General features: G+C 60.7%; 1 protein-coding gene across 1 annotated transcript; it reads left to right on the forward strand.

Moving 5' to 3' along the window:
- The first annotated feature begins 2,539 nt into the window (after positions 1-2,539).
- CACNG3 (calcium voltage-gated channel auxiliary subunit gamma 3) lies at positions 2,540-27,273 on the forward strand. The gene is made up of 4 exons (XM_064726126.1): positions 2,540-2,954; positions 22,981-23,064; positions 24,613-24,753; positions 25,863-27,273. The coding sequence occupies exons 1-4, from the start codon at positions 2,744-2,746 to the stop codon at positions 26,372-26,374; spliced, it is 948 nt and encodes a 315-aa protein (XP_064582196.1). The 5' UTR covers positions 2,540-2,743; the 3' UTR covers positions 26,375-27,273.
- Positions 27,274-27,676: the final 403 nt, after the last annotated feature.

A 27,676-nucleotide genomic window follows, 5' to 3' on the forward strand; every position in this document is an offset into this window, starting at 1 on the left:
TGCAAGGACAGCTTTTTTCTTGCAAGAGTTGTACAATCTTTGCAGTGTGGGTTTTTTATGTGTTTCTACTTTGCCCAGCGCAGTGGGGTCCAGGTCCAGGAGCAGGAGATGACGATGGACAGGACAGGGAACAGGAAGAGGAGATGGAGATGGAGATGGAGAGCCCAGGCTGCCCTGGTCAGGGTGCCAGGCTGTGACCCTGCAGTGAGAGCTGCAGAGCACGACACCAAGGTCACCAAATTCTCATTGGTCCCAAACCTCAGCAAACCCCTGGGGAGCCCAGAGCTCCCAGCTCGCTCCTGGAGCTGACACCCCATTCATGGAGCAGGGAGAGGAGTGCAGGGGTGTCCCCACCTCCAGCCCCACAGGGGCCAACACGATCTGACATGGACTTTGCTTCTGTTTGAGCTCGCTTTGTTCAAAGCCTAGGAAACGGTACATGTGCACTCTGCTCACACCTACACACGCTGTGTTAAAATAACACAATTAAGGCTGCAAAATCCCCCACTCACAACGCAATTTGCAGCCCCTCAGCTGTGGGTGGGAGATATCTTTGCTGCCTCTGCGCAGGCCGGGGGCCGGGCAGGGCGCTGGCGTCAGGCGCTGTGGCAGGGCTGGCAGGGCTGGCAGCATCAGGGGCGGTGTGAGGCAGGTGTCCCACAGAACTCGGCCTTTCCCTGTGCCCTGAGCCACCTGCACGGTGCCCACGGGATTGCTCAGGACCAGGGCCTGGGAAAGCCATGAGCAGCAACTTCTTACACAGGCAGGTAGTGACAGGACAAGAGGGAATGGCTGTGAATTAACAGAGGAGAGATTTATGTTGGATATTGGGAGGAAGTTCTTTCCTGTGAGGGTGGCACGGGTGCCCAGAGCAGCTGTGGCTGCCCCTGGATCCCTGGCAGTGCCCAGGCCAGGCTGGACAGGGCTTGGAGCAGCCTGGGACAGTGGGAGGTGTCCCTGCCATGGCAGGGGTGGCACTGGATGGGTTTTAGGATTCCTTCCAGCCCAGACCATTCTGGGTTCTGTGATTCTCAGCCCAGTGTCCCAGTGCAGCCATGCCCAGGGCTCATCCCAGTGTCCAGTCTGTGACACCACGGTGTGACCTGGGAACCAGCGTGTGCCTCTGCTGGTGCACACGATGGTTCTCTCCCCAAAACTGAGAAGCGATAACCCCTCCTCAAAAATGCCCAGAAGACCCCTGTGACACAGGGTGGGTGGGCACTGCTGACCCCAGGCCTGTGTCCCCCCACTCCCCAGAGGGCCGTGTCCCCTCGCAGCTGCCGGCTCTGCCTCTCCAGATGGAAGCGCTGGGAAGCAGGAGCTGGAGCTGTGTGCCCAGAGCCTGGGCAGAGCTGCGCCGCCTCCAGCCTGCCTGGGAAGCAGGCACGGGGCCGTGGGGAAGCGGGGAATGAAGCAGGGCGATCCGGAGCCGGGAGCCCGGGGGAGCTGGGGCGGGAGGCGGCGGGGCCGCAATCAGCGCGCCCTGCCTGGGGAGCGCAACCAGCCCTGATTGCAGGGTGAGGAGCTGCTTAATTTCCGCATTCTTAATTTCTCAGCGCCTTCATAATTCTCTGTTTGCCTTTTTGGAGTAAATAACTAGTATTTCCATGTGAGTGCATGCAGATGAGGGCTGGGGAAGCACACGGCACCGTGTAAATCAGCCGCTTTCCCGTCTCACCGCGGCCCTCTCAGGAGCCCGAGTTGCAGAGGTAAGTGCGTTCTAGGGCTTGTTGGAAAGGTCGCATGAGTCATGGGCTCATCCATCCGGCTGAGGGATGTTCCAGGGAGCTGAGGAGACAGCGGAGAGGGCGAGGGCAGGGGGATAACTGCTGGGAATGGCGCAGGAGTGGCTTGTGGGTACGAGGGACGTTCAGGCTGAGGCAGCTCCTGCGCAGGGGATGAACACCGGGCTGCCGGGGCAGGGACAGCCCCGTGCCAGCGTGGGCAGGTGCTGTGCCCTCCCTGGGGCCGCTGTGTGCGTGTGTGCCCCCAGCCCCTTGTCCCGGTGCCAGCGGTGCCCGGTACCGGTGCAGCAGCTCGGGCACCGAGCAGACAGAGCTGCGGGGACCCAGGGAACTGAGCGACCCCGTGCCGGGGGCTGGCGCGGGTGGGTGACTGTCCCTGGGGCGGCACTGCCACTTCCAGGGGATTTCCGTGTCCCGGGACAGTCCCGGGCCGGTCCCAGAGCCCCGGTGGTCCCCGGAGTGGTCTCGGTCCCCCAGTCCCCGCTCAGTCCCGGCACCCAGCGGCGGGATCCCCCTGCCCAGTCCGGGTTTGGTTGTCGGGTCCCTCTCCCGTTCCCCCGGGGCAGTCCCGACCCCAGCACCCGGGGTGGGCTTCCCGGGGCAGTCACGGTCGCGGTCCCCGCCCAGTCCCGGCACCCGGGCTGGGTTTCCCGTGCGGTCCCGTCCCCGGTGCCGTGGGAGCGGGCGGGGGGCGGTGTCCCGGCGGCGCAGCCCCCCGCGGGTCCCGCCCCCGCCGCCCCCCGCCGCTGCCTTGGCCGGGCGGCGCGGGGGAGGCGCCGGGAGAGGCGGCGGGAGCGCACGGCGGAGCCGCTCCGCCGGGCTGGGCTGCTGCGCTCCGCGCTCGGGCCATGCGAGCCGCGCTCCCCGGGGCCGGGCCGCCCCGCTCCGCGCCGCCGCGGGGGCCCGGCTCTCCGCCGCCCGCGGGGGCATGAGGCGGCGGGCGGCGGGCGGCGGCGCCGGCCCTTCCCCTGCGAGCCGCCGCCGGAGGATGAAGCAGCATGAGGATGTGTGACAGAGGCGTCCAGATGCTCGTCACCACGGTGGGAGCCTTCGCAGCCTTCAGCCTGATGACCATCGCCGTGGGCACCGACTACTGGCTCTACTCGCGCGGCGTGTGCAGGACTAAGTCCATGAGCGACAACGACACGAGCCGCAAGAACGAGGAGGTGATGACCCACTCGGGGCTCTGGAGGACGTGCTGCCTGGAAGGTACCGACCCCCGCGGCCCCCAAACTTCGGGGGAAGGGCTGCACCGCGGGACCCCCCTCCCCAGATCCGGGCCCCCGGCGGGCGAGCGGCGCATCCCTGGCCCCTCCGAGCACCCCCGGCCCTCCGAGCATCCCCCGGCCCGGCGGCCCCGCCGCTCCCGCCGCCGCCTCCCGCACCCCTCCCCGGGCTCTGGCGCCGAGCTGGAAGCTCGGGGGGCCGCTCGTGGCGGGGCGCGGGGCCGGGGGAGCGGGGCTGCGGCTCCCCCCGTGCCGGGCACCGGCGGCAGACGCGCCGTGTCCTCCCGGCCAGCTCCGGGCTGAGGGGCCACAGGTCCCTCTCCTGATCGGGAATGCGGGAGCGACAGGCCCGCGGCTGCTGCCCCTCTCCGAGGCTCGGCCGGCCCCGCGTCCCTGGCACGGGGGGAACGCACCGCGCCCGGCGCTTCCATCACCGAGCCCCGGCTCCAGCGCCAGCCCCTTCCCTGTGAGCGCACAGCCGGGCAGGGGGGCTGCTGCTGCCCCAGCGCCGCTCGTCCCCGCGGCGGGGCCGCCCCAGCACGGCTGCCCCACGGCCGAGCTCTGCCCGCCCGGCCCCGCTGCTCCCCTCCCGCAGCAGCGCCTGCCTGGCCAGGCCCCAGCAGCTGCCGCCCTCCTGCAGCACAGGCCACAGTTCGGGGCAGTTTTGCCCCAGAGCTGCTGCTCGAGGCGTCTCTGAGCACCCACGGGCTGTGGTTAAAGATGAGCTCGAACAGAGCCAGGTGCCGGTACCTGCGCAGCGATACACGGCCGGTGGCATCGCCCTGGGCCCTAACTTTGGCAGTGAGGGCAGCAGCGGGTGCCCTGCGTGCTCAGGAGAACCTGCCCCGCTGCCCTGAGGGGCCCTGGCCGTGTCAGAGCGCCCCGGGCCCGGAGCGACCCCTCCAGCGCCGGGGGCAGGCGCTGAGCGGCTCCTCCACGTTGGAAAGTTCTCGGTGAGTCACGGATGCAGAAATACCCTGTCTGTTCCTGGTGCTCGGTCCTGAACCCGGTGAAGTCAGTCAGAGCTTGCTTATTGATTCAAGGAGGGTTTGGATCATGCTCTAATTCCATAATAAATAATTTGAGATAATCTGTCTCCCCTCTTGGGCTGAGGGAGCCAAGGAGGCAGCAGCCAGGGATGTGAAAGATGGGATCACTGGCGGCATGAGTAATATCCAAAATTCTTTGGTTTGCTACATGTATTTTTTTTTCCAGCCAATGCTTTATGTTTCCCTCACTGTGATCAATCACTGCTTTGGAAGGAGCCAGAGAGGCCCCGCTGCCCTGGGAAAGGGTTTGGCAGTGCCATGGCAGAGCTCAGAGCTGGATGCCAGCCCTGCGCCCTGAGCCTGGGCACGGGGCTGGGAGCGGCAGGGCAGGGGCTCGCCGTGGGCTCAGCACTCCCTGTTCCACATCCTGCCCCGCGCTGGGGCTCTAGAGCTGCGGGAGTGGGAGTGGAGCCGTGCGGGGCTCGCCCGTACCCGCGGCACCCCCGGGCCTCGTGCGGGGCACGGGCTCCGTCACCCCTGTGCGGGTGGCAGCGGGGCTGCGGGGACAGGGACAGGGACAGGCAGGGTCCCGGCTGTGCTGGGAGACGTGCTGGGGCTGGGATGGTGCTGGGGTACGTGCTGGGGCCGCCTGTCACCTTCCCGAATCCTGCAGGGAAGGCGCCTCGCAGGCTGTGAACCAGCGCGGGGCTGGCAAGGGAAAACTTCCCCGAGCGAGCTGCGCAGGGCTCAGGAGCCGGGGCGGGGGAAGGAGCGTGCTGGGGCGGGGGCTGAGGGCCCCGCAGCCGGGGGAGGGCCGGGGGCAGAGCCCGGACCGGTTACACGCGGTGTGATTGCCGCTGCAGGGCCTCGCTGCTCTCCGTGCGCTCGGAGCGGGCACAGCGGCTCCATCCCCGGGCCGGGACCGCCTCTGTCGCAGGGGCCGCTTCTCCTGCGGGGCACAAATGCTTTTAGCACCGAGCAGAGCTGCCTGTCCCTCGGGAGCCGCCTCAGCCCTGGACTTTCCGCCGCCAGCGGGGGCTGGACGCGTGTGCCGGGCAGGAACAGCGCTGGAGCCGCCGCGGCTCGGCCCGACGGGAGCGGCGGCTCCGAGCGAGCATCCCCGGGGGCTCCGAGCGAGTATCCCCGGGGCTCCGAGCATTCCCGGGGCTCCGAGCATTCCCGGGGCTCCGAGCATCCCCGCGGCTCCGGCGCAGCGCCTGCGTGGGAGCCCCCACCACGTGAGCGTCACAAGCCCTTCGGCGAGAGCGGATAAATCCTGAATGGAGCCGCCGCAGACCCATGGAGAGCCACCCACGCTGGGAAACACAAATTAGCGCTTGACTCAATCGCTGGAGCCAGGCAGGTGTTCCCAGCCTGCTGGGCCGTGACAGTCTGCTCGGAATGGCAGCCTTTGGATCCTGGTTATTGCTTTGACAAGGTGTGGACGCTCGGCAGGTGTCCCCGCGTGTGTCCAGCTCAGGTGTGACCGCGCTGGTCCCTGTGTGTCCCCCGTGGCTGTCCCGGTGTCACTTGCTGTCCTGTGTGCCCGCTGTGTCGGTTCAGAAGGAAGGGGAGCTCATGGCACTTTGGGCAGAGAGCTGAAGTTGAGAAATAGCTGCTCAGGCTAGTGGTGTTTTCAAGAAAGTAACAGAACTTTGGTTTTCATCAAACTTAATTAAATTCAGCATCATTAAATGCAGCATCATTAAATGCAGGGAGGCTCCGTGTCCTCCCTGCTGCGTGGTGTAGATTGGGACTGGCTCCATGGCATCATGCGGATCTGAAACAGGCAGAAGGAGCAGGAGGATTTGGCCAAGGCTGCTCAAAATACCATATTTTAAGGCGATGTGGTACTTTTCCTTTCCTCCTTCATTTCCCTCATCAGAATAAAGTGCTCTGTCATTTCTGGAGGAGGCCAAGCGTTGCTCTGCCTGCCTCCCTCACAGAGGATGCTCAGCACCCTGCATTCCTCTGGGCTGGTTTGTGGGGTGTTTGGCAGGGGACACAGACATCTCATGTGCCAGAGCTGGGCTGTCCCCCTTGGGCCCACCCTGGCCCCTCAGTGTCCCCCAGAGCAGCTCCAGCACAGCCTTTGCCAGCCAGCAGTTCCTCCCTGGGGAGCTTTCAGGGCTGGTCCTTTGGGATGATCCTGTCTGGATTTACACAGAACGCTGCAGGTGCCACCAGCTGACCCCACAGCCCTCAGGACCCTCCCTGCCCAGTCCTTCCTGCACCTGACCTGCAGCTCAGTGCTGGTGCATGGTCACTCCTGGAGGCTGCACCCCAGGGTGATGAGCCGTGTCCCTGGGCCAGGGGTTCCACTGGAGAGCCCAGGAGCTCCTCCAGCTCCCCCTGAACACAAGAAATGATCTCTGGTACCTTCCACTGGAGAGCCCATGAGCTCCTCCAGCTCCCCCTGAACACAAGAAATGATCTCTGGTACCTGGGTCTCCCGTGGGCTGTGTGTCCCTGTTCTGCCTGCTGTGAGTCTGGCTGCACGCTGAGGTCTCTGAGCCCCTCACAGGGACTCCCCAGAGGGGTGGGACCCTCAGCCCATCCGGTGGGACTGGGCAGCATCTCCAGCCCCAAACTGGAACTGGCTCTCCTGGTTCCTCACTGCCAGCCCTTGGAGCTGGCTGTATGGAGATGGCCATGGCTGAATGGGCCCAAGGTACCAAGCTGCCCAAATCTGCCTGGCCCACCTCCCTCATCCCTCAATATTCCCATCTCTCTTTTCTCTGCCATTTCCCTGGTTTACTCCCAATTATTTCATGTTTTATTCAATGCTCCCAATGAAGACGTTGCCATAGCTCAGCTCTGTCCTTGTAACAGGCAATCCTGTGCAGGAACATCCCTTGGATGGAGGGACTGTCTCTGGGAGCTCCCAGCCCAGGTAATAAAGCACTGTTGATTCTGCATAATGCAGGTCTTTAACTTTTTCAGGAGAGCCAAATCAAATACCCTGTGGAACTCTTAAATGTATTATGTTACTGATTTCCTTTATCAACTGAATCTATAACTATATCAGAAAAAATGTACGAAGTTTGATAAATCTGTTTTCCAGGAGGCTGTTTGACATTTGCCTCCTCCTCTGCTAAGCCATAGGCAATGCTGGGGACACAGCTCCTGCCACTGCCCATCGCATCCCTCCTGGCAGTAAACCAGCTTCTCCCTTCTTCCAGAAATTCAACAGAATGCCAAGGTTTATTAAAATCCATTTCAGATCCTCAGAAGCCTTCTCAGCCCATTCTCTGGATGCTCCTGGGAGGGAGTTCTCTGGTCCTCCCCGTTCCATGTTTACACTTTGCAGTCGCTGCTCAGCATCCCCCAGCTCCTGCCAGAACCCGGGAGCCTGTTTGTCTCCAAGTGCAGAACAGAAGTATCTGATGAATAAATAAGCATGTGTCACTTCTGCTCCATGACTGACAGTTACACTGTCATGATCCAGCCGTGGTTTACACGTCAGGAAAGCTCCTTCCAACACAATGACAGAACTCCTCCTTGTTGTGCCTTGACCTTTCAGCTGCAGATTTATTTTAACAGATCCCATCAGCTCCTCCCATCAGCCACTTGTGTGTGGCCTGCTACTTCCCATATCAAAGTCCCTGATTTTTAATTTTTTAATTCAATTCCCCCTTTCCAGCAGGGGTGTGAGGTGCAGGAAAGCTCCTGCCCTTGCTCCCGAGTTTCCATTTCCCTGTTGGTTCTGTCCTGGCTGGTTTTGGCTCCGCTGAGCTGAGCTGGGTCACAGTGAAGGCATTAAACTGGGCTGGGAGCCCTGCCCTGGCTGGGCACCAGCGCTTCCCCCGCCTCCAGCTCCTCTCAGCCCTCTGAGTGAGGCCAAGCAGAGAATTTCCCCAAGGTGACAGCAAGATTGTTTCTGTTAGAAAGTTATTATCTTTAATTTTTAAAAGCGCCAAGCAAATGTCCCTGAGATTGCAATCACCCGTGATGGAGCACTTTTTCTCACTACTCATTATGGGCAGGTATTTGAGGAGCTGCTCATCCTGTTCCCCTGTCTGGTCAGTGTCTGGGATAGATTCTCATCACCACCCCAACGTGGTGCCCGGTGCAGCTCGGTGCCAGCGCTGCTGATGGAGTGGAGGGGCTGCCAGGCCAGGCTGACCACGCTGACCATGCTGACCATATTGACCACGCTGACCACACGGACCATGCTGACCACGCTGACCATGCTGACCACGCTGACCACACTGACCATGCTGACCACACTGACCACACTGACCATGCTGACCATACTGACCATGCTGACCACACCGACCACACTGACCATACTGACCACACTGACCACGCTGCCCAGCACCTCTGGCAGGGCTCCCCACAGTGCCCCAACCATGGCAGCTGTGGGGCAGGGGAGCACAGGTGGGGACTGCCAGCGAGGGATGGAGGGGATGGAGGGGCCAGGGCTGCTCTGTGCAGCCAGGCAGGTTTGGGGTGCTGGGAAGGGCTGTTTGCTCATTTTGCTCATTTTTTCCTGAGGGCTGGGACGTGTTGAGTTTTCCTGTGTGATGGAAATACAGGATGTGATGGAGGCACCTCAGGAGAGGTGTGGGATGAAGGTGGAGAGGAAGTTATCTGTCTGAGATTACCTGGTGGGATTACCAGGCTGCAGTTTAACCCAGCCAGACTTTCCATCAGGACAGGCTGGAGCAGGGGCAGCCCAGCCCTGGCACTGCTGTCACACAGCACCAAACACGGGGCTCTGAGAGGGGTCACAAACAGCACCCAGGCACAGCCCTGGGTTAGGGAATCCCTGAGCCTCGCCCTGGTGGAGGATGTACTGGATAAAAGTGAATTACTGTCCTCTAATGGAGATGGGAATGAGGCTGGCTGGACCCTCAGGCTGCTCCAGCCCCATGTTCTGGTGGCACACGGCCAGATGCCACGAGTCATAAGAATCCTTCTTCTGGGCACAGAGGGGCTGGTGCCCCTGCCAGCTGGCACCGTGGCTCCAGGGCTGCTTGGAGAGTGTCCGGGGAGGAGCTGTGCCTCAGCTCGCTGCCACCAGCTCCGCTTCGAGCACAGGGTGCAGAATTCACCCTCCTGGGCTGCTGCGGTGTTTTCTGGGCACAAATCCTGACTCGTGGGGCGGGTTAAAGAGCCGGCTCCCTCGCTGCCTGCGAGCAGCACGTGATGAGTAAAATGCTGTGAACGGCTCAGAAACAGGCATTTTACTGCTGCATAGGCGTGGTGCAGAGCCTGTCATCTCCGGAGCTGTTCCGTGTAAGAGAGGTGCAAGGCAGAATTTGAATGAGGCTCAAGTGGGTTTTTTTCCCATGCAAGGTCACTGGCTCCACGCCGGCTGTAAATAATTAGGGCTGGCTGCCGAGGGCTGCGAGCCGGGCTCTGGGGGTCGGGCAGCTGTGCTGTGCCGTGCTGGTCTGGGCTGTGCCGTGCTGGGCGGTGCCGTGCCGTGTTGGGCTGTGCTGTACCGTGCCGTGCTGGGCTGGGCTGGGCTGTGCCGTGCTGTGCTGGACTGGGCTGTGCTGTGCCGTGCTGGGCTGGGCTGTGCCGGTCTGGGCTGGGCTGTGCTGTGCGGTGCTGTGCCGTGCTGGCCTGGGCTGTGCCGTGCTGGCCTGGGCTGTGTGCGTGCGTGCTGTGCGTGCTGGCTGGCTGTGCCGTGCTGGCCTGGGCGGGGTGGCGTGCGTGTGCTGGGCTGTGCCGTGCTGGGCCTGGGCTGGGGGCCGGCTGGGCTGGGCTGTGCTGTGCGGTGCTGTGCCGTGCTGGCCTGGGCTGTGCCGTGCTGGCCTGGGCTGTGCTGTGCCGTGCTGTGCTGGGCCGTGCTGTGCTGTGGAGAGGGTGCCTCAGGGATGGATGCTGGGTCTCCGGGCTCCCAGCGAGGTGGGCACTGCCCAAGAGGTGCCAGCCATGACGTTTGCTGGAGCAGCCGGGGAGTGATGCCCGGCTCCGCTGCCAAGAGCTGCGTGGCCTTTGGTGAATCCCTTCTCTCAGCATGAGTTTTGCCTTTTGTGAGGTGAAGCCAGGTGGATTCGGCAGTGCCCGACTCCCGCGGCTCCGGGGAAGTGCCCCCGCTGGCCTGCAGGGTGATGCCATCCCGTGCCCCTGGCACAGCCCCGGGCACTGCTCAGGGGACAGGCCAGGTGTGCAGAGCTGCCATGCTCAGCTCTCTAAGATGGGCTGAAGTGAGGCAGCCGAGTGCTCAGTGCTCCTCGCCTCTCCTGCTTCCTGTTCACATGGGTTTCACCATGGATTTTTAATGAACACACTGTGCACTTCATAACTACAGTAACCTCCTTTTTCGGGAAAATAAATAACGGCCTTCAATTGATATAAATGCACTAATCTGTAGGTATGGGGGATTCTGCCCGAGGGGTCCCACTTGGCAGGGGGCTCTCCCTGCCCCACCTGCTGCCAGGTGAGGAAGCAGCTGCCAGGCATCCACTGCCATTAACAGCAGCGCCGGCAGTGCGGGGCTGGGGCAGCCCAAGGGGAAAGGTGTGACATGAATGCCTGCAGAGTGCCCGCAGGGAGCTGGGGAGGGTCCTGCCCGCTGCCCGCTCCCTTCCCAGAAGGGTTCCAGCTTCCCAGCACCTCCAAGCCGCTTCAGCCCCTGGAGTGCCCCTGGGAAGGATTCCCCCGAAGCTGCTGGATGCATTGCGGCTCAGTGCTCGGTGCGGAGGGGCGGGGGTCTCTCCGGAGCGCTCCCAGCTGCCTTTGCTGTGGGGATGGGCTCCGCTCCCGAGGTTTGGGAAGCTTTCCTCGGGTCAGGAGCCGGGAGCTGCTTGCTCTGCTCAGTCCCACGGGGCTGTGAGGAGCCGCGGCTCGCTGGGGAGTGCAGCAGCTCCAGATAAGGGCTCTGATTAAGAAGACACGCTGTGATAAGGAATGACAGCGCCGGGTGACAGCGGGTGGCTGTCCCTGTCCCCGGGGTGTGTGTGCTGACAGCCCTGCGGCGGGAGAGGCTCCTGGGCTGTGCGGGGAGGGGCAGGGGCTGCATCCCGCCCCGGGACCTGTGGCACAGCCCTGGCAACACCCGGGGCTGCTGCGGAGTGTTCTCGTTGCACACTGCTGCCGCTTCCCAGCCTTCTCCTGCCACAGCTATGGAAGGGGCTGCGGGATGGACAGGCCAGGCCAGGGGATGCTGTGGGCTCGGAGCTGGCCTGAGCCTTTTGGTCCCTTCCAAACAATTCGGGGGTTCTGAGGTGCTGTGATCCCTTGTCCAGAGGAGAAGTGGGGGATCCTCTTGCAGCAGGCTCTTGGTCCCTTTTGGATGTGCCAGCACCCCTGGGCTTTGCTCAGCCCTGAGCATGGCAGGAATCCCTCACTCCCTGTGAGTGCTGAGCACACCGGGGTTGGCAGCAGGAGGGATGGTGCCTGCTGAGCAGGGTGTGATGATTTTCTCAGATATTGCCTGTTTCTTATCTCCTGACACCACAATGAAGAGACAAATCTCGTGCTGCTGGGCAGCAGAGGGAGGCTGAGCTGTTCCTGTTCCAGGTCCCTGGGAATGGTGCTGTTTAATCACACGGTCCTGTGGCGATGCCAGGGTGGCAGGAGGGGCAGTGGGCAGGTTTGGGAGCAGGTCAGTCCCTGGTGCCATCCTGTCACCCTCCCTGGGGCTCTGTGTTTGCTGTTTGCCAAGTGGGGTGTGCTGAAGGAGGAGAATTGAGGTGGACAGGAGTCCCGGGGTGGGGACAGGGACAAGGGAGGGTGTGTGACCCCCCCAGCCTTTCTGAGGACACTGGGATCTCATGGGGACACTGGGCACTCATGGAGATGTTGGCACTGGTCATACATCCTGTGGGATTGTAGTGAGCAGTGACAAAGGTGGTGTTTGAGGGTGACATTTGCGTTCCTGTCTCTCAAATGATCACATTTCCAATTTCACTGGTGTTTTGGTCATTGTCCCCTAGTTATACCTTTAATCTCAGTTTGTGCCTGGAGTCACAAGGGGAGGGGAGAGCACCCCAGAGAGACTACCAACAAGCAATAGTCCTTTTGAGGTGTGCCTGATGTAACTAACTAAAATCAGCCTTGGCTTGTGCTGCAAGCAGCTCGTGTCCTGAACTTCCCTGCTGCCAGAGATGGCACCTCCATCCCCCTGGAGAGGCCGGGCTCCCTCCTGACACGGAGCAGGAACCCTGCAGGCCAGGCCGGTGATGCTCAGCCGGGTGTTAAACGCCGGCTCCCCGCAGCCGTGTGTGACACCTCGGCATCCCCAGTGCCTCACACAGCGCCATCACCGAGCGCTGCGAGGGGCCGCGCCTGCCCGGGCCGCTGCCCGGCTGGGACAGGTCGCTGTCACCCTCCGAGGCACGCCGTGACCTGCGGCAGCCGCCAGCCCGGCTGTGTGTCCGGCCAGCGGGGACACTCACTGCTGCCGGGATGCTCGGCATCCGTGCCAGGGCCTCCATCTGCCTGAGCAGCCTGGCTCGGCACATCGCGGTGCCGCAGCTGTGCCACGGGCCGGGCCGGGCTGGGCTGGGCTGGGCTGGCACCGCTCCAGCTGGGCACGGGCTGGAGCCCTGCCCGCCCCTCTGCTCCGGGGGCTGCCAGCCTCCCGCGGCTCCTTCTCCCGTGCTGGGAGAATCTCCTGTGGCTCCTCAGCACATTCCAGCCAAGGAAGAACGTGTTCTCTGTGCATCAGTCTCTGGCCTCCTCTCCAACGAGAGAGGCTGGAGGATCAGAGCGATCGCGCCTTGCATGGGAAGCAGCAGAGCTGCGGCGGGGTGTGAGAGCTCAGCCGGGGCTGCCGCTTCTGTCCCCCGGCTGCGGGAGAGGGGCGGCGGGGCTGGGGAGGCGTGTTGGAAACAGCTGCGTCTGGTGACATTGGAGACACGCTGTCTATTGCCCGGGCTGCCCCAATTAATTCTCTCCCTGAGCCTGCAGCAGCTCCGGGAGCCCAGCCCGTGCCCGCAGCCGGTGCCACCGGCGGAGCTGCGGTCCCTGCCCGCAGCCGGGCCCGTGTGGCTGCTGCCAGCCCCGCTCAGCGTGCTGCGAGACAGCAGCGCCTCCTCCTCCTCATCCTCCGAGCCCCGTCTGCCCGCACCGCGCTCGGCCCGGCCCTGCGGACCCGGCCTGGGGTCTGCGGGGACGCGATGGCCCCTGTGCCCTCTGCAGGGTGCGGGAGCTGCGGGACATCGGCCGTGAGGGAGCTGCTGTCCCTGGGCTCTCCGGGAGCTCCCGGCCATCCCGCACCGGTGCCGTCTGTGGCACGGTCCGTGCCGCTCCCTGAGGGGCTCAGGAACAGCTCAGGCGCTGCTCAGGGCACACCAGCTCAGACACTCTTTAGAAATCTCTTACCACGTCAGTTTGAGCAGATCTCCCTTTAGGGATGAGGGGAAGTCTCCCCCAAGGCAGAGAAGCAGAACGCCCCAGGCAGGCAGGCAGGCAGGAGCGGCCCGGGGGGGCTCAGCCCCGCTGGCGGGCGGGCCGGGTGTGACAGCAGCGGCACCTCCCGCGCAGAGCCTGTGCCAGGGCTGTGAAATCCCCGGCTCCAGCTGAGCACCCAGAGCGAGCAGATGCTCGTGATCTGCATCTCCGCAGTGCTGCCCTACCCGTCTGTAAACTGGGGAGAACAGAACCGTGGAACTGTGGAATGGTTTGGGTTGGAAGGGACCTTCAAGGTATTCAGTGCCACCCCTACCATGGGCAGAGACACCTGCCACCATCCCAGGGTGCTGCAAACCCACCCAGCCTGGCCTTGGGCACTGCCAGGGATCCAGGGGCAGCCACAGCTGCTCTGGGCACCTGTGCCAGGGCCTGCCCACCCTGTATCTAATCGAAGCCTCTCCTCTGTCTGTGGGAAACCATTCTCCCTTGTCCTGTCATTCCCTGCCCTTGTCCACAGTCCCTCTCGAGCTCTCCTCAGGGCTGCTCTCCATCCATCCATCCATCCATCCATCCATCCATCCATCCATCCATCCATCCATCCATCCATCCATCCATCCACCCACCCATTGTCCTTCCAGCCCATAGGCCCAGCTGCTGGAGCATCACCCCAGAGCAGGTGGGTGCCCTCAGGGGTAACCAGGAGCTGCTGGGCTGCACCTGGGACGGAGCCATCAAAGGCTGCTGCAGGCACAGCCCTCCCTGCAGGGATGTGTGCTGCGGGCTGAGGGCAGTGCCACGGACCCTGGGCACGGTCCAGAGCTGAAAACTGGGCAGTACAAGCACAGGGACAGCCCCAGGTAAGTGCCAGGGTCCAGTGGGACTCCCTCTGTCCCTGTTCTGATGGCAGAGCAGCACCTGGGATGGGCTCTCAGTGATTCGGAGCAGAAGAGCAGGATGGAAAGTCGTGGGGGAGAGCTGAAGCTCTCTGCTGCCACCGTCTCGGGGCCTTCACGTCTTTCTCCTCTTCCCTCAGAGTTCTCATTGGCTCCTGAAGGGCAGAGCCTTAGGGAGCTGGGCTTGTTTGGGGTTTGCAATGGCAGGGCCAGGCGGACTTGGGGCTGTTTAAAAGCTCAGATGTTTTCTAGCAAAGCATTTTGTGCTTTGAGGTTTGGGAAGCTGGGGAAGGTGGGGCTGTTTAATGGCCAGGTGATGGTGTGAGTGGCTCAGGGACTAGGAGCAGCCTGCCCAGCTCTGACCTGAGTGGAGCAGCTCCGTAGCCAGAAGTAGGGCCCTGCTCCCTGGGCTGGAGGGTGCAGTGAGGGCAGGGACACCACAGCCTCAGACAGAGGAGTCCCTGAGGCAGGGCAGTGTTTCAGGGCCCTGGAGTGTTTCAGGGGCCTGCAGTGTGTCATGCAGTGTTTCAGCGCCCTGCAGTGGATCATGCAGTGTCTCAGGGGCCTGCAGTGTATCATGCAGTGTCTCAGGGGCCTGCAGTGTATCCTGCAGTGTTTCAGGGCCTGCATGTGTCATGCAGTGTTTCAGGGGCCTGCAGTGTATCATGCAGTGTCTCAGGGCCTGGACTGTATCCTGCAGTGTTTCAGGGGCCTGGAGTGTGTCATGCAGTGTCTCAGGGCCCTGCAGTGTATCATGCCGTGTCTCAGGGGCCTGGAGTGTGTCATGCAGTGTCTCAGGGCTCTGCAGTGTATCATGCAGTGTCTCGGGGGCCTGGAGTGTGTCATGCCGTGTCTCAGGGCTCTGCAGTGGATCATGCTGTGTTTCAGGGCCCTGCAGTGTATCATGCCGTGTTTCAGGGCCCCTGCAGTGGATCATGCTGTGTTTCAGGGCCCTGCAGTGTATCCTGCAGTGTTTCAGGGCCCTGCAGTGGATCATGCAGTGTCTCAGGGGCCTGCAGTGTATCATGCAGTGTCTCAGGGGCCTGCAGTGTATCATGCCATGTTTCAGGGCCCCTGCAGCGGATCATGCCGTGTTTCAGGGGCCTGCAGTGTCTCAGGGCCCTGCAGTGTGTCATGCAGTGTCTCAGGGGCCTGCAGTGTATCCTGCAGTGTCTCAGGGGCCTGCAGTGTATCATGCAGTGTCTCAGGGGCCTGCAGTGTGTCATGCAGTGTTTCAGGGGCCTGCAGTGTATCATGCAGTGTTTCAGGGCCCTGCAGTGGATCATGCAGTGTTTCAGGGGTCTGGAGCAGCTGGCTGCCATGCGCTGGGGGATTTTGGTGCTGTGAAATCCCAAAGTGCTGTGTGAGGGATGAGATGCACCCTCCCTACCCAGGCAGGGGCCTGCTGCCAGTGCAGTAGTGCCAAGGTGTTCCCAAACAGGGCAGGGGGAGTGTGGAATGCCCTGGGAGTGGCTCTGGGTCTCTGGGCAGCTCAGAAGGGCAGCTGTTGTTTCATGGATGGGGAAGACGAGGGCGGCGTCGCTCACTAGTTCACCAGCAAAGTTCTCTCCTGATGCTCCGTCTGCAGGAGAGTTCCTCCTTGTTCTCCAAAAAAAGCCAGGAGTGAAACGATGGTGCTACTCCTGAATATGGCTTTCCCCATCTGGGGCGTTGGAGCCGCTCCCCGGGGCTGCTTCCCTCCCGCAGATGGTGAGGAGGCGGCGCTGCCTCCGGCACCCGGAGCTAAATCCGGCCGGGCTGGCGGCGCTCGGAGCGGCGGGGCCGGGCCGGACCCGCACCGCGGCCGGGGAGCCGGGGAGCCGGAGGGGAGCGGGGAACCGGGGCTGCCATCCCTCCCTCCCGCACAGCACAGTGCCCACTGCATTCCCCGGAATAAATGGGCTGTGATGGATCGAGGCCCTTTTAACACATCAGCTGAAGACTTCAAATATTTATACCGGGAAGATGTGACACAAGTATGGATATATTTTAGAAAAGGCAGGTGCTGGAGTGGCAGTCGTGTATTTGAACTTCAAATACTTGCCTTCAAATCTATGCTATAAAAGAGGAAGAACATGATAAATTTAATATCGCTTTTTCAGGGAAAACAACCTGCCGAGCCTCCTCCCTGGCTAAATGTGCTTTAAAGATTGACTGTGCAGCTGTAATAACTATTGATGAACTGTAAACATGAAAAGATCTCCCTGCTCCCGGCCTGTCAGGAGCATTAGGGTGGAAATGCTCTGTGCTCCGCTCTGGCATGACTCACCGAGGCCTCGGCAAATGTGTTTATTTGTAAAGATCCTTATTTCAGAAATAGTGACCTTTTTAATGCCTCGTGCAGCGAGCTCAGAAATTCCAAATTGCCTTTTGGCGACTGCCTCGTCTCGCTGCAGCTCTGACAGTGCTTTTCATGGCCATTTACATATTTTTAGCCTGGATATTCTGCACTGTGGGGCTCCTTTGCAGAATGATTTGCTTTTTGCAGCCCTGGGCCTGCAGTGCTGTGCTGAGGGCATGGAGGGGCTCACTGCCCACCAGACTCCTCTGGCACCTCCTGAGCTCTGCCCTTGGCCCTCTCTTTATGGGATGCAGTTAGTAACAGCCTCCTTCAAACACAGACCGTAGTGTTGATCACAGATTTAAGCAGCTGCTTCACCTTGAAACAGGAATACTGAGGGTGGGCAGGTCCTGGCACAGGTGCCCAGAGCAGCTGTGGCTGCCCCTGGATCCCTGGAATGTTCCAGGCCAGGCTGGACAGGGCTTGGAGCAGCCTGGGACAGTGGAAAGCGTCCTTGCCATGGCAGGGGTGGCACTGGATGGGCTTTGAGGTCCCTTCTAGGCCAGGCCACTCCGGAATCCTGTGATGATTCCATGAATAAATCTGTTTTTCCAGGCTGCTGCACACCAGCACACCAGGATGTCCCTGCTGGCCCCCACGCTGACACAGCCACCTGCCGGGCTCTGTGTCACTGTCACTGCCCCTGCTGTTGGCTGCACCAAAGCCAGTGTGACCAGCGGCTATGTCACTCTGTGCCAGTGGCTGTCCCCTTGTTCTGAGTCCCTGCTTGTACCAGGTGCCAGCCCCAGCCCTGGAGCAGCAGCAGGGCTGCAGGGTGGGCAGAGCAGCCTCCCTTCCCTTCCCTTCCCTTCCCTTCCCTTCCCTTCCCTTCCCTTCCCTTCCCTTCCCTTCCCTTCCCTTCCCTTCCCTTCCCTTCCCTTCCCTTCCCTTCCCTTCCCTTCCCTTCCCTTCCCTTCCCTTCCCTTCCCTTCCCTTCCCTTCCCTTCCCTTCCCTTCCCTTCCCTTCCCTTCCCTTCCCTTCCCTTCCCTTCCCTTCCCTTCCCGCACTCCCCAGGGCTGGCATTGCATCCTCCCGGCCCTGGATGAGGGTGTGCTGTGTGCAAATGCCATGATCAGTTATTTAACATTTCTGGGGCCTGTGACTAAGGCTGCTGCTGCGTTGTTTGGTGGCGGGCGGTGGCACTGCTCCTTTCTGTGCTGCTGCTCATCCAATGCACTGGGGAAGGACGTTCTGGTGCTTTTCCGCTGCTTCTTCCAGCCTTTATCGGCGCTCTACAATTCCAAGTTGCTGATTTATATTCAGAGTTATGAATATCTCCTTTCTTCTCTTTGTTGGGCCTGTTTTTATTTTTATAGCTGTTTGCTTATTAGCCAGGCAGTTTCTAAACCAATGCAAGCTCCCGTCATGGTGATGAGTTTTCGGGCAAAACGCTCTTAAATCATTCTCTGTACACAGTTGTGCTTTTATGCTCAAATCCATTCTCCTAAGTGATTTGGCTTATAATTGTTTTCTGCTCTGTGAATTGACCTCTCAAAGCACCAGGAGTCTGTGCTGGTGCCTCGGACTTGCCTCTGTGTGCCCATAAGGAGCATCATCAAGCCATGATTGCTTGGACTTGAGCAGCAACTAGTTTTTAATTCTGTGATCCATTCCCCTTCAGCTGTCAACACGGAGTCGAAAATAGCACTCCCCTGTGCTGGATGCCACGCTTCACAGCTATGAAATTGTCATTTATAGGTTTTTAGAAATTCAGAGGACATTTTAATACCGGTGAAGTGAAACCTCCAGCTCCCCATCATAATGCAGCTTCTCTCCTCCCTGGTATAAATAGGTGCTTAAGCAGCCTGGGCATGATCCGGCCTGTGCTCGGGGTGGGAGCAGACACCCGAGCACCCACAGCCACAGATTCTCCTTGGCTGGATTCCGGCAGCTTGTTTCACCAGAGGATTCCAGGTTTTACACTCTTGACTCTTGGTTTTCCCCCTGGTCCCATCTGGGCAGGTTTTGTCCCCAGTGTTCTGGACATGAAACTCGTGGGTCAAACTCACTCCTACAAATGAGTGTGTCTGGATGTGTCTGTTAATTATCCAGCTGGGTAATGGGATCATGGAATGGTTTGGGTTGGAAGAGACCCTAAAGAACAGGCACTTATGCCAGGGTTGAGCTGGGAGCTTCTTCCAGCTCTTGGAGGGGTGGAAAGGGGAGGAGGGGGATGAGCCCAAAACCCCTTTCCTAAATGGGCACAGAGCCCCCACCCTGCAGGACAGAGCCCCTTCCCCACACCCTGCTGGACAAGGATGTGGGATCCAGGAAGCTCCCAGAGCTGAGCTGGCCACCCCTGTTCCCTTCAGCCAGAGAGGAGGCTGGAAGGTAACAAACCCTTCCCAGGGGCTCATCAGTTAACCCAAGGAAATCTAAAATGTTCATTAAAGAGGAAGAGCAGGATCCTGGAGGGTCAGGGGAGGTCCTGGTGCCCCAGGCTCTGGGCTGCTCAGCTGGGCCAGGCCTCCTGTCCTGCCCCATCTCCTACCATCCATGTCTCCAAGCAGGCAAACAAACCAAAGATCATTATTTTTTTTATATAATTGCCAGAATTGTATTAATTTAAACAGATAAACTCAATCAGTGAAGCTCATTAATTTCTAGCACACGGCTTATTTACGCCAATTCCGGCTGCTCCAGCGCTCATTGCGCTCTCATAGGAATGTCAATTACCTTTTAAAATAAAAATCAATGTTTATCCACTGTTAAAGATAAAACATGAAATGATTTCCTTAGACATGCTGATGAGTGCTCTCCTCCCCAGCATGATCCAAGCGCTCCCGGCGTTGGCAGCTGCTGCCCATTGCCACGTGCCATGGAGGGGACAGCAGAGAAAGGGCACGCAGAGCAGCCCCTGCACCCTCCTGCCCCATCCCAGCCATGGAACAGCAGAGAAAGGGCACCCAGAGCCCCTGCACCTTCCTGCCCCATCCCTGCATCCTCCCAGGAGCCTGGTGTTTTCCTGCCATGACCTCCAGCAATGTGGAAGGACAGAGGGAGGAAAGCTGGGAGGATGCAGGGAGGAAGGAAGCTCAGGAGAGCGTGGGGGGAGCCCCTGGAAGCAGCTCCAGAGTGTTACCTGATTACTTTTCTAATGAGGAAAAATGAGAAAACCCTCAGAGCAAAGGGCTGGAAATTACCCATCAGCTGCAAACTTTTTTTTCCTCCTCTATTATTCAGAATTGTTTTGCTTTTCTGAACTGCCTTGTGTAGGTTGCACCAACCCCACAGATTCCAGAATGGGAGATGATGAGTCACTGTCAAAATGTAGATTTTTTTTCCCCCTTTTTTCCCGTTTAACACCGCTGAGGGAGTGAAGTCCCTGTGCCACGCGCCGATCGCTGGCACCGCGCGGGCTGGCGCTGGCAGGAGCTCCCGGCCCACCCGAGGTGTGAGTGAGTGCCAAGCTGTGCTCGCCGTGTCCCCCTGGGGATGCCCATGCCGGGCATCTCCTGCTCCCCACACCCCCCAGCCCTGGGGGCGCTGGGCTCTGTCCCCTCTGTCCCCAGGTGTGCTCAGGTGTGTGCTCACACCGGGCTCTGCTCGGCCACCGCAGCCACAGCGCAGCCACCCCTGCTGCCTCCTCGCTCCTGCTCTCCTTCCATCTGACTTGGGTTTTTTCCACTGGTGGGGGTTTTTTTAATATATAAAGCCAGGGAAAAGTGTCCTTCGGAACAGGCGTATCTGTGTAGGTGCCTCTGCTCAGGCACAAGCCACCACCGCAGCGAGGGGGAGAGGGTGTGAAAGGCAGACGGAGCCGCCGGGGGAGCTGCTGTGGGGCTGCTGGCCGCCGGGATGTGCTGCGGGACAGCTCAGCCCTGCCGAGGAGGAGGAGGAGGAGGATTCCTCCCACTGCCAGGTGTTGAGGGGCCCAGCACCCATCCCGGCACCAGCAGGGCTGGGGGCTCTCGGGTTCTGCCTTCACTCGGCCGCTCTCCTGGGCTCGGGGCCAGCAGGTGCAGGAACGGTCTGGGGAGTCACAGAGCTGGTGGGATGGCAGGGACAGCTCCCCTGGCTCCCCAGGGCTTCCCTGGCCTGCTGGAGAGCAGCCCTCGTCCTCAGCTCCAGGGGATTTACTCAGCGCTGCGGATCAGGGGCTGTAGCCACCCCACCACCCTTCTCTGCTGCTCCTCTAAGCTGCTGTGTGCCTTTGAACTCAGGCTGTGTTGAAAATGTGGTGATGCAGGAGGCAAACAATGTCCTGGGGGGTGGCTGAGACTCCCCACAGCCATCGCAGGGCCGCAGGAGCTGCCCGGTGGCACCCACTGAGCCCTGTGCTGTGGGCACTGGCTGCTGGCCGTGGCTAGCACAGACCCAGAACCCGGAGCTCTGCAATCTCACACCAGGGACCTTGTGCAAAGAGCCCCAGGATGCCTTGCAGAGCCTGGAGCTGGGGAAGGGAAGGAATATGGATGAATTTCTCTCCATCTCTCCAAGCATCTGGGAGGTGGGTGGGAGGTAAAAAAAGATGAGCCCTGAAGTTTTAATTCCTCGGAGATATTTAGGTATCTTGCTCTTGTTACTCAGGGAGTGCAGAGCCTGAGCATCTCTGGGATTGTGCAGCAGGCTCCTTCCTACCCCAGCACTCCCCAGCTCAGCTCCGACCTCTGGTTCTCCAAAATATTAATTTTCAGGGAACTTAGACCATAATGACCCGCCATTCCCTCAGATGGATTCGGTGTAACACAGTGCCTTCAGAAGGCCATTACTGGAAACCACAACTTGGGAGATAACTCACTTGGATTTATCAGCAGGAGCAGAGAGCTGAGGGCTGGAATGTGACCTTGACTCCTGGCTGAGCCACCACGAGGGGAGCGAGGAATTTTGTTCTCATTTGAGAACGGTTTCAGCTCATCCTCCTCAGCCTGAGTCTTCTTTGCACACCCCAGCAGCACCCAGAATGGTCCCTGGAAAAACGGTTCCACCAGATGAAAAGTAATGAGATTTTAACACCATAACTGGAGCTCTTTAGCCTCCCGGCTCGTCGGGCTGGGATCGATATTCTCGGCTGTATTTCCACCACGGCAACCGCCTTTCCCTCACAGCCCCTCCCCGTCCCCCCAGCCCTCCCTGGGGGAAGGGGCTCCGAGAGGAAAACAACCTGAGATCAAATCAATTAATTGCCTCTGCATGCGCCGATAAGGGCGGGGCGGGAACTCGGCGGTACCGGGGAGCAGGGAGAGCACAAAGCCTGTTCGGGGTCGGGGGGCACAAACCCTGTGGGGGCTGGGGGAGCGCGGGCCGTGCCCGGGGGGCACAGACCCTGCCCAGGGAAAGGGAAAGGGAAGGGAAAGCTGCCCGCACAAACCCGCCGCTGCTGAGTGTGCCGAACGAGCTCATCGCTGCCAAATGAAACCCCGTGTCACCCACCCCGAGGCAGGGCTCTCTGCGGAGCCTGGGCCGCCGGGCAGGGACAAGGACAGGGACGGCCTGCAGGAGCCCTGCTGTCCCATTGCTGGTAGAGACAAAAAGCCCTGGGAGGTTTCCCAGCTGGAGGGGATTCCCTGGACTGAGGTGAGACCGTCACACGGAGAGTTTGGGCTGCTGTTGGGTGAGGCTGCGGCAGCCGCAGCTCCCAGGGCAGGATTCCCTCCCTGGGGAGCCCCTTGGAGGTCAGAGGGGATTTTTGGGATTGCAGCCTTGTTGTGGTGTGTGCTCGGAGGCTGGAGTTGTGTGTCAGGTGGCTCGGCATTGCCATGACGACGAGCATCAGTTGGTGAACAGAGGGAGTAAAGGAGACAAAATAAATGTCAGAGTGTGAGTGGATGCTGTGGGGCCGGGGCTGCCCCTGCCCCGGGCAGCCAGGGGTGCTGCTCTGCCCGTGCCTGCTCCATCCATCCCTCACTGCTGCAGCCCCGCTCTGGCACTGCCTGGCGGCTGCAGAGCAGAGGGACCCGTGGGGCAGAGCCGTGGGGCTCTGGGTACTGGGACAAGGTGGGTGGAACCCAGAGCTGCGAGGAGGAGGAGGATGAGGAGGCTGGGGGCTGTGCCGTGAGCTGGTGTCCTCACCGTGCCCAGTGCATCCCCTTCTCCCACAGTTCCCAAAGCAACGGCAGCAGGCGATTCTCCCTCCTTTGCTGTGTCTCCCTCTGGATGACAGCCTGCCTCCCCCAGAGCTTCATCTCCAGCCTCTGACTGATGCCTGTCGTGCTGCTCAGCTCCCCCAGCACAGCCTGGAGCGTGCAGGACCCCCTGAGGGCTGGCTGGTGCTGTCTGGAGCCCTGGTCCCTGGTGCCATGGCAGAGGGCACAGAGCCTGCATGACCTGAGCACGTGCCCGCAGCCAGGATGCTGGGGGGGCTGCCCTTCTTGTGGGGAGATGCTGCAGCTCCTGCCACCCCTCCCTGCCCCTGGCTGCTCCAGGGCAGTCCCACGCTGGGCCTCAGTGCCCATGTAGGGCATGAAGGCCCCTGGGCTGCTGCCCATCCTGGCCAGCAGGAACTGAGCATTCCCTGCCTTGTGTCTCCCCAGGAACCTTCAGAGGAGTGTGCAAGAAAATCGACCACTTCCCCGAGGATGCAGACTACGAGCAAGACACGGCCGAGTACCTGCTCCGTGAGTGCTCCCCTGTGCACACATCCCCCGGGCCCTGCAGGGCACCCCCTCCCTGTGCCCCGGTGTCACCCAGCAGGGTCGCAGCCCCCAGGGCTCCCCGTGCAGCCTCAGGGACCCTCTGGGCTCCCTGAGCCTGGCACTGCCATGCCTCAGTGCCACGTGCTCCTGGCACACTGGGCTGGCACTCACTGTCCCCACAGCCAGTCCCAGCAGTGGCTGCACAGCCTGAGTGCCCTGGTGTCCCTACAGGGGACTGGGACCCTGAGGTGCAGCCCCACAGGGACCCCTGTCCCTGCTCCCTGAGCCTCCAGCCAGGCTGGGCTCGCTGGGAGCACGAGGAGCAGCTCCAGGTGCTGTGCCCTGGCAGCCAAGCACAGGGACACAGAGGGAGCTGAACTGGCACATTTCCTGGCAAAGGTGGCTCCTCCTGTCCCAGGGGCCAGCCAAGCTCCAGGGCAGGACCCCAGGACTTCCCACAGCATCCCAGAATGGCCCAGCTTGGAAGGGACCTTAAAGCCCAGCCCAATCCACTTCCCTACATGGATCAGCTTCCAAAGTGACAGTAGAGAGTAATGAATGCAGCAGATCACTACCTGCTGCACCAAAAATACACTGTGCCTTGGCTTGGGCTCTCATCCCTCAGATAGGGCCGTTATTAAAGCAGAGAAATACAGAGAAGTTCCATTAAAATTCCACTCCTGGGGGCTTTAAAATAGACTTTTTACTTTAAATGTGAGAGGGGGTGGGAGAACTTCAGCACTAATCTACTAAAACTGCAAAGCCATTTCATTAAACTCACTCTCCTCTCCACTGGGTGAGCAGAGATGTGGAAATTTGAGAGTTCAGAGCAACAGCTGGGTGAGCAGCAGCTGGGTCAGCTGGGGCTGAGCACGATGCCATGGGCACAGGGCCCTTCTTCCAGAACTCCTTCCAGCCCCAGCAGCTCAGGGGGTGCCCAGGGCTGCTGCACGCCCCTGCTGCCTCTGTTGCTGTTTGGGAATGCAGAGCTTGGGCTGAGCCCTCAGCAGTCTGGCACACACGTGTGGCTCTGCATGCCAGGGTGTCATTTGTGTCACGGTGCCTGGCACCTGCTCATGCTGAGGGGACAGTGTCCCTTGGCTGCAGGGCCACCCTCACCCAGCCTTGGGACTGCCCATGCCTTCCACTGACAGAGGGGAAATCCAGGTGAGGTGTGCAGAAGGAATCCTTCCCTGAGAGGTGGGCAGGCCCTGGCACAGGTGCCCAGAGCAGCTGAGGCTGCCCCTGGATCCCTGGCAGTGCCCAAGGCCAGGTTGGACAGGGCTTGGATCAAGCTGGGATAGTGGAAGGTGTCCCTGCCATGGCAGGGGTGGCACTGGATGGTGTGAGGGTCCTTTCCAACCCAACCCGCTGCAGAGGTCCATGACAAGCAGAGGATGCCTAGTGAGGACCAGGGCTGTGTCTCCCCATCCATCCTGGCAGCACAAGGGGTGCCCTCACACAGACCCTTCCCTGGTGCAGGTTCAGGGGGTGCTGAGGGCTGATGCTGCCCCTGTCCCTGTCCCACAGGTGCAGTGAGAGCATCCAGCATCTTCCCCATCCTCAGCGTGGGGCTGCTGTTCTTCGGGGGCCTGTGCGTGGCCGCCAGCGAGTTCTACAAGAGCAAACACAACGTCATCCTCAGCGCTGGCATCTTCTTCGTCTCTGCAGGTAGGAGCTGCCCAGGGGCCCCTCCAGCCTGGGGGACATGGGGGGCACACAGGGATGGGGTGTGGGTCCTCCCAGGCTGTCAGCACTGAGAGATTCTGAGGTTTGAGAGCTGTTCCAGCCCTGTGGAAAATCCCCACAGAAGGGAAAGGTTGTCAGGGGTCTCTGGCCATGGTCCCTGTGCCAGACAGGGCTTCAAGTGCCCTCTGCCCTGCCTCGAGCAGAGCCCATGGTGGGGCACAGCCCCGGAGGGGCTCCCCAAGTGCAGCCATCCCCTGGGGCCACCAGACCCTGGGACAGGACTGGGGCTCTGCCCTCCATCCTGGACAGTCAGTGGGCACTGTGCCAGCAGCAGCACCAGGCAGAAGGGCTGCCACATGGAAACCACTCTCTGGAGAGGCTGTTCCTGCTGGATTACTCATTTCTCTGTGCTGTTCCCCACCGCTTCCCCTGATTATCGCGTGACAATGTCTTTGTCTCAAGGAACCGCTCTATTTTGTGTTTTTCTTCTCCCCACAAAAAGACAAATGACTCTTCCTCCTTGGCTGGCAGGAGCTGCTGATGCAGATGAGAAAACAGCAGAGAGAACATAATTGATTCATTAAGTAAATCTGGGAATGCACCAGCCTCTCCCCAGCCTGCAGCACAGCCCTGCTGGCTGCTGGTGGGGCACAGGCTGCCCCTGCCCCAGACAAAGCCTCAGGACTCCACCAGAAATGGAAAGGGGCAGAGCCATTCCAGCTTCCCTGTGCTCCCAGGGCCATGGTGACCTGGCTTCATGCTGGGGGGATCCCCCTGTACCCCTCAGGCTGGCTCTGCCGCTGCATGACACCAGCCAGGCTCCTGCATTGCCTGCTCTGCAAAGCAGAGCACAACCAGCTCCTGAAATGTCCCTTTTCTAGAAAAAACAGTGATTATTCCTCCTTCCTGGGAATATACAGGGACAAGGGAATGTGTAAGGGAACATAAAGGTGTCCTGGGAGACCAGTAGAGGTCTGCAAGGGGGTTTGGTCCCAGTGTGCTGGCAGAGGGTTGGTGCCCCATGGGGACACATTCCCCCCATCCACTCCTGCCGCTCAGGTGAGCGCCTGCCCTGCTTGTCTGCCCCGCAGGTCTCAGCAACATCATCGGGATCATAGTGTACATCTCGGCCAACGCGGGGGACCCGGGGCAGAGCGACTCCAAGAAGAGCTACTCCTACGGCTGGTCCTTCTACTTCGGGGCGCTGTCGTTCATCATCGCCGAGATGGTGGGGGTGATCGCCGTGCACATGTACATCGAGAAGCACCGCCAGATCCGCGCCAGGTCGCACTCGGAGCTGCTCAAGAGGTCGGCCTTCACCCGCCTGCCGCCCTACAGGTACCGCTTCCGCCGGCGGTCCAGCTCCCGCTCCACCGAGCCCCGCTCCCGGGACATGTCGCCCATCAGCAAAGGGTTCAGCACCATCCCCTCCACCGACATCTCCATGTTCACCCTCTCCAGGGATCCCTCCAAGGTCACCATGGGGACGCTGCTCAACTCGGAGCGGGACCACGGTTTTTTACAGGTCCACAACTCCATCCCCAAAGAGTTCAAGGAGTCTTTGCACAACAACCCGGCCAACAGACGAACCACGCCGGTCTGAGGCGGGCTGGGCCGTGGGCAGGCTGCATGGCATCACCCTCGTGACGGTGTAACCTGTGAAACCCCGTTTTTAAGGACAAACCCGGAGGCTCCCCGTGCCCCTGCCCGTGGGGCTGGTTTTTCACTCCTGAAATGCCACTGGCCTGGCTGCGGCACCTGCAGTGGGAGCGGGACCCCCGAGGGGAGGGGACAGGGCCGCACTGGGACCCCGGCCCTGGTGTCCCACAGACTGAGCGGGCTCCAGCCCCCGGGACAGCGGCTTGCCGAGGTCTCCATCGTTCGTGTGATCATAACCGCAGTGTTCCCATAGCTGTGTGTCCATGGAAATGCTGGCGATAGCCCTGTCCGTGAGAACCCTTACCCGGTATTACCTTTCGGTGGAATCGCCTGGAAGGCCGCAGCTGGAAGCACTGAGCTAGTGCCGGAGCGATGCTTGTGTTCCGAACCCCCTTCCCTGTCGTGCTGGATGGAGTGCTCGGGCTGGGTTCCTCTATGGCGTTTCGTGCATGCATTAAATAGCTTGGAATTCAATTTTGTCATGTCGGGTTGGAAGAAACATCCTTTTGCAATTTTCTGTGGTCTCGAAAGGGCTTATTTCCTTCCCTCCCTTCCCTTCCTTCCCTTCCTTCCCTCCCATGAAAGGACTCAGGAGCAGAATTACTCCAGTGACTGGTAGCAAGTATCCAGCGTTTAATTCACCTCTAATGTTGCAAGCAAACGAATTACTTCCCTGCAGTTGGTACACACGCAGTCAGAGATGACTGGCTGGGCACAGCCGAGGGGCAACGCGCGACCGTGGTGCTGCGGGAGCGGCTGCAGCCGCGCGCGGATGGGGTGTGATTCCCGAATGGCTGGGAGATCCATGAGAAAAACAATAAAATTGTCCAGTTTGGCAAGTTCCTTGGCTGAGTAGGTCACAGTGACCCTGCAGAGGCACCGAGGGCGGCGCAGCGTGGCCGGCAGGGAGGAGGGAGGCCAGGCTGGGCTGCAGGGAGCGCGTGAGCAGACAGAGGTTCGGCTCTAAACTCTCCCGCTGGAGCAGAGCTCGTCTAAGCGCAGGCAGTTTGGAAGCAGTTGGTCCACGGTGATGTGTCACTTAATTGAAATTTTATTTAACCTTCTGGCAGAAGTGGCAGAGTCCCACAAGGTCCCCGGGGCTGCTCTGGGGCCAGCAGGGCTCTCATTCACTCCTCTCGCAGAAGGGCAACATCTGGTGTGCAGTGTGTGAGCCTGAACAGCCTCGCCCTGGCTCTGCTGCCCCAAGAGTGCACATCCCAATCCTTACTGGGAGAAATGGACAGGC

The sequence above is a fragment of the Zonotrichia leucophrys genome, chromosome 14 (assembly GCF_028769735.1).
Source record: "Zonotrichia leucophrys gambelii isolate GWCS_2022_RI chromosome 14, RI_Zleu_2.0, whole genome shotgun sequence".
Lineage (NCBI taxonomy): Eukaryota > Metazoa > Chordata > Aves > Passeriformes > Passerellidae > Zonotrichia > Zonotrichia leucophrys.

Bases quoted from the DNA above. Each gene is read 5' to 3' on its own strand.
- CACNG3 (XM_064726126.1), top strand. From the start codon at position 2,744: ATGAGGATGTGTGACAGAGGCGTCCAGATGCTCGTCACCACGGTGGGA. The intron at 2,955-22,980 runs GTACCGACCCCC...GTGTCTCCCCAG, and splicing joins GAGGACGTGCTGCCTGGAAG to GAACCTTCAGAGGAGTGTGC. The intron at 23,065-24,612 runs GTGAGTGCTCCC...CCTGTCCCACAG, and splicing joins CACGGCCGAGTACCTGCTCC to GTGCAGTGAGAGCATCCAGC.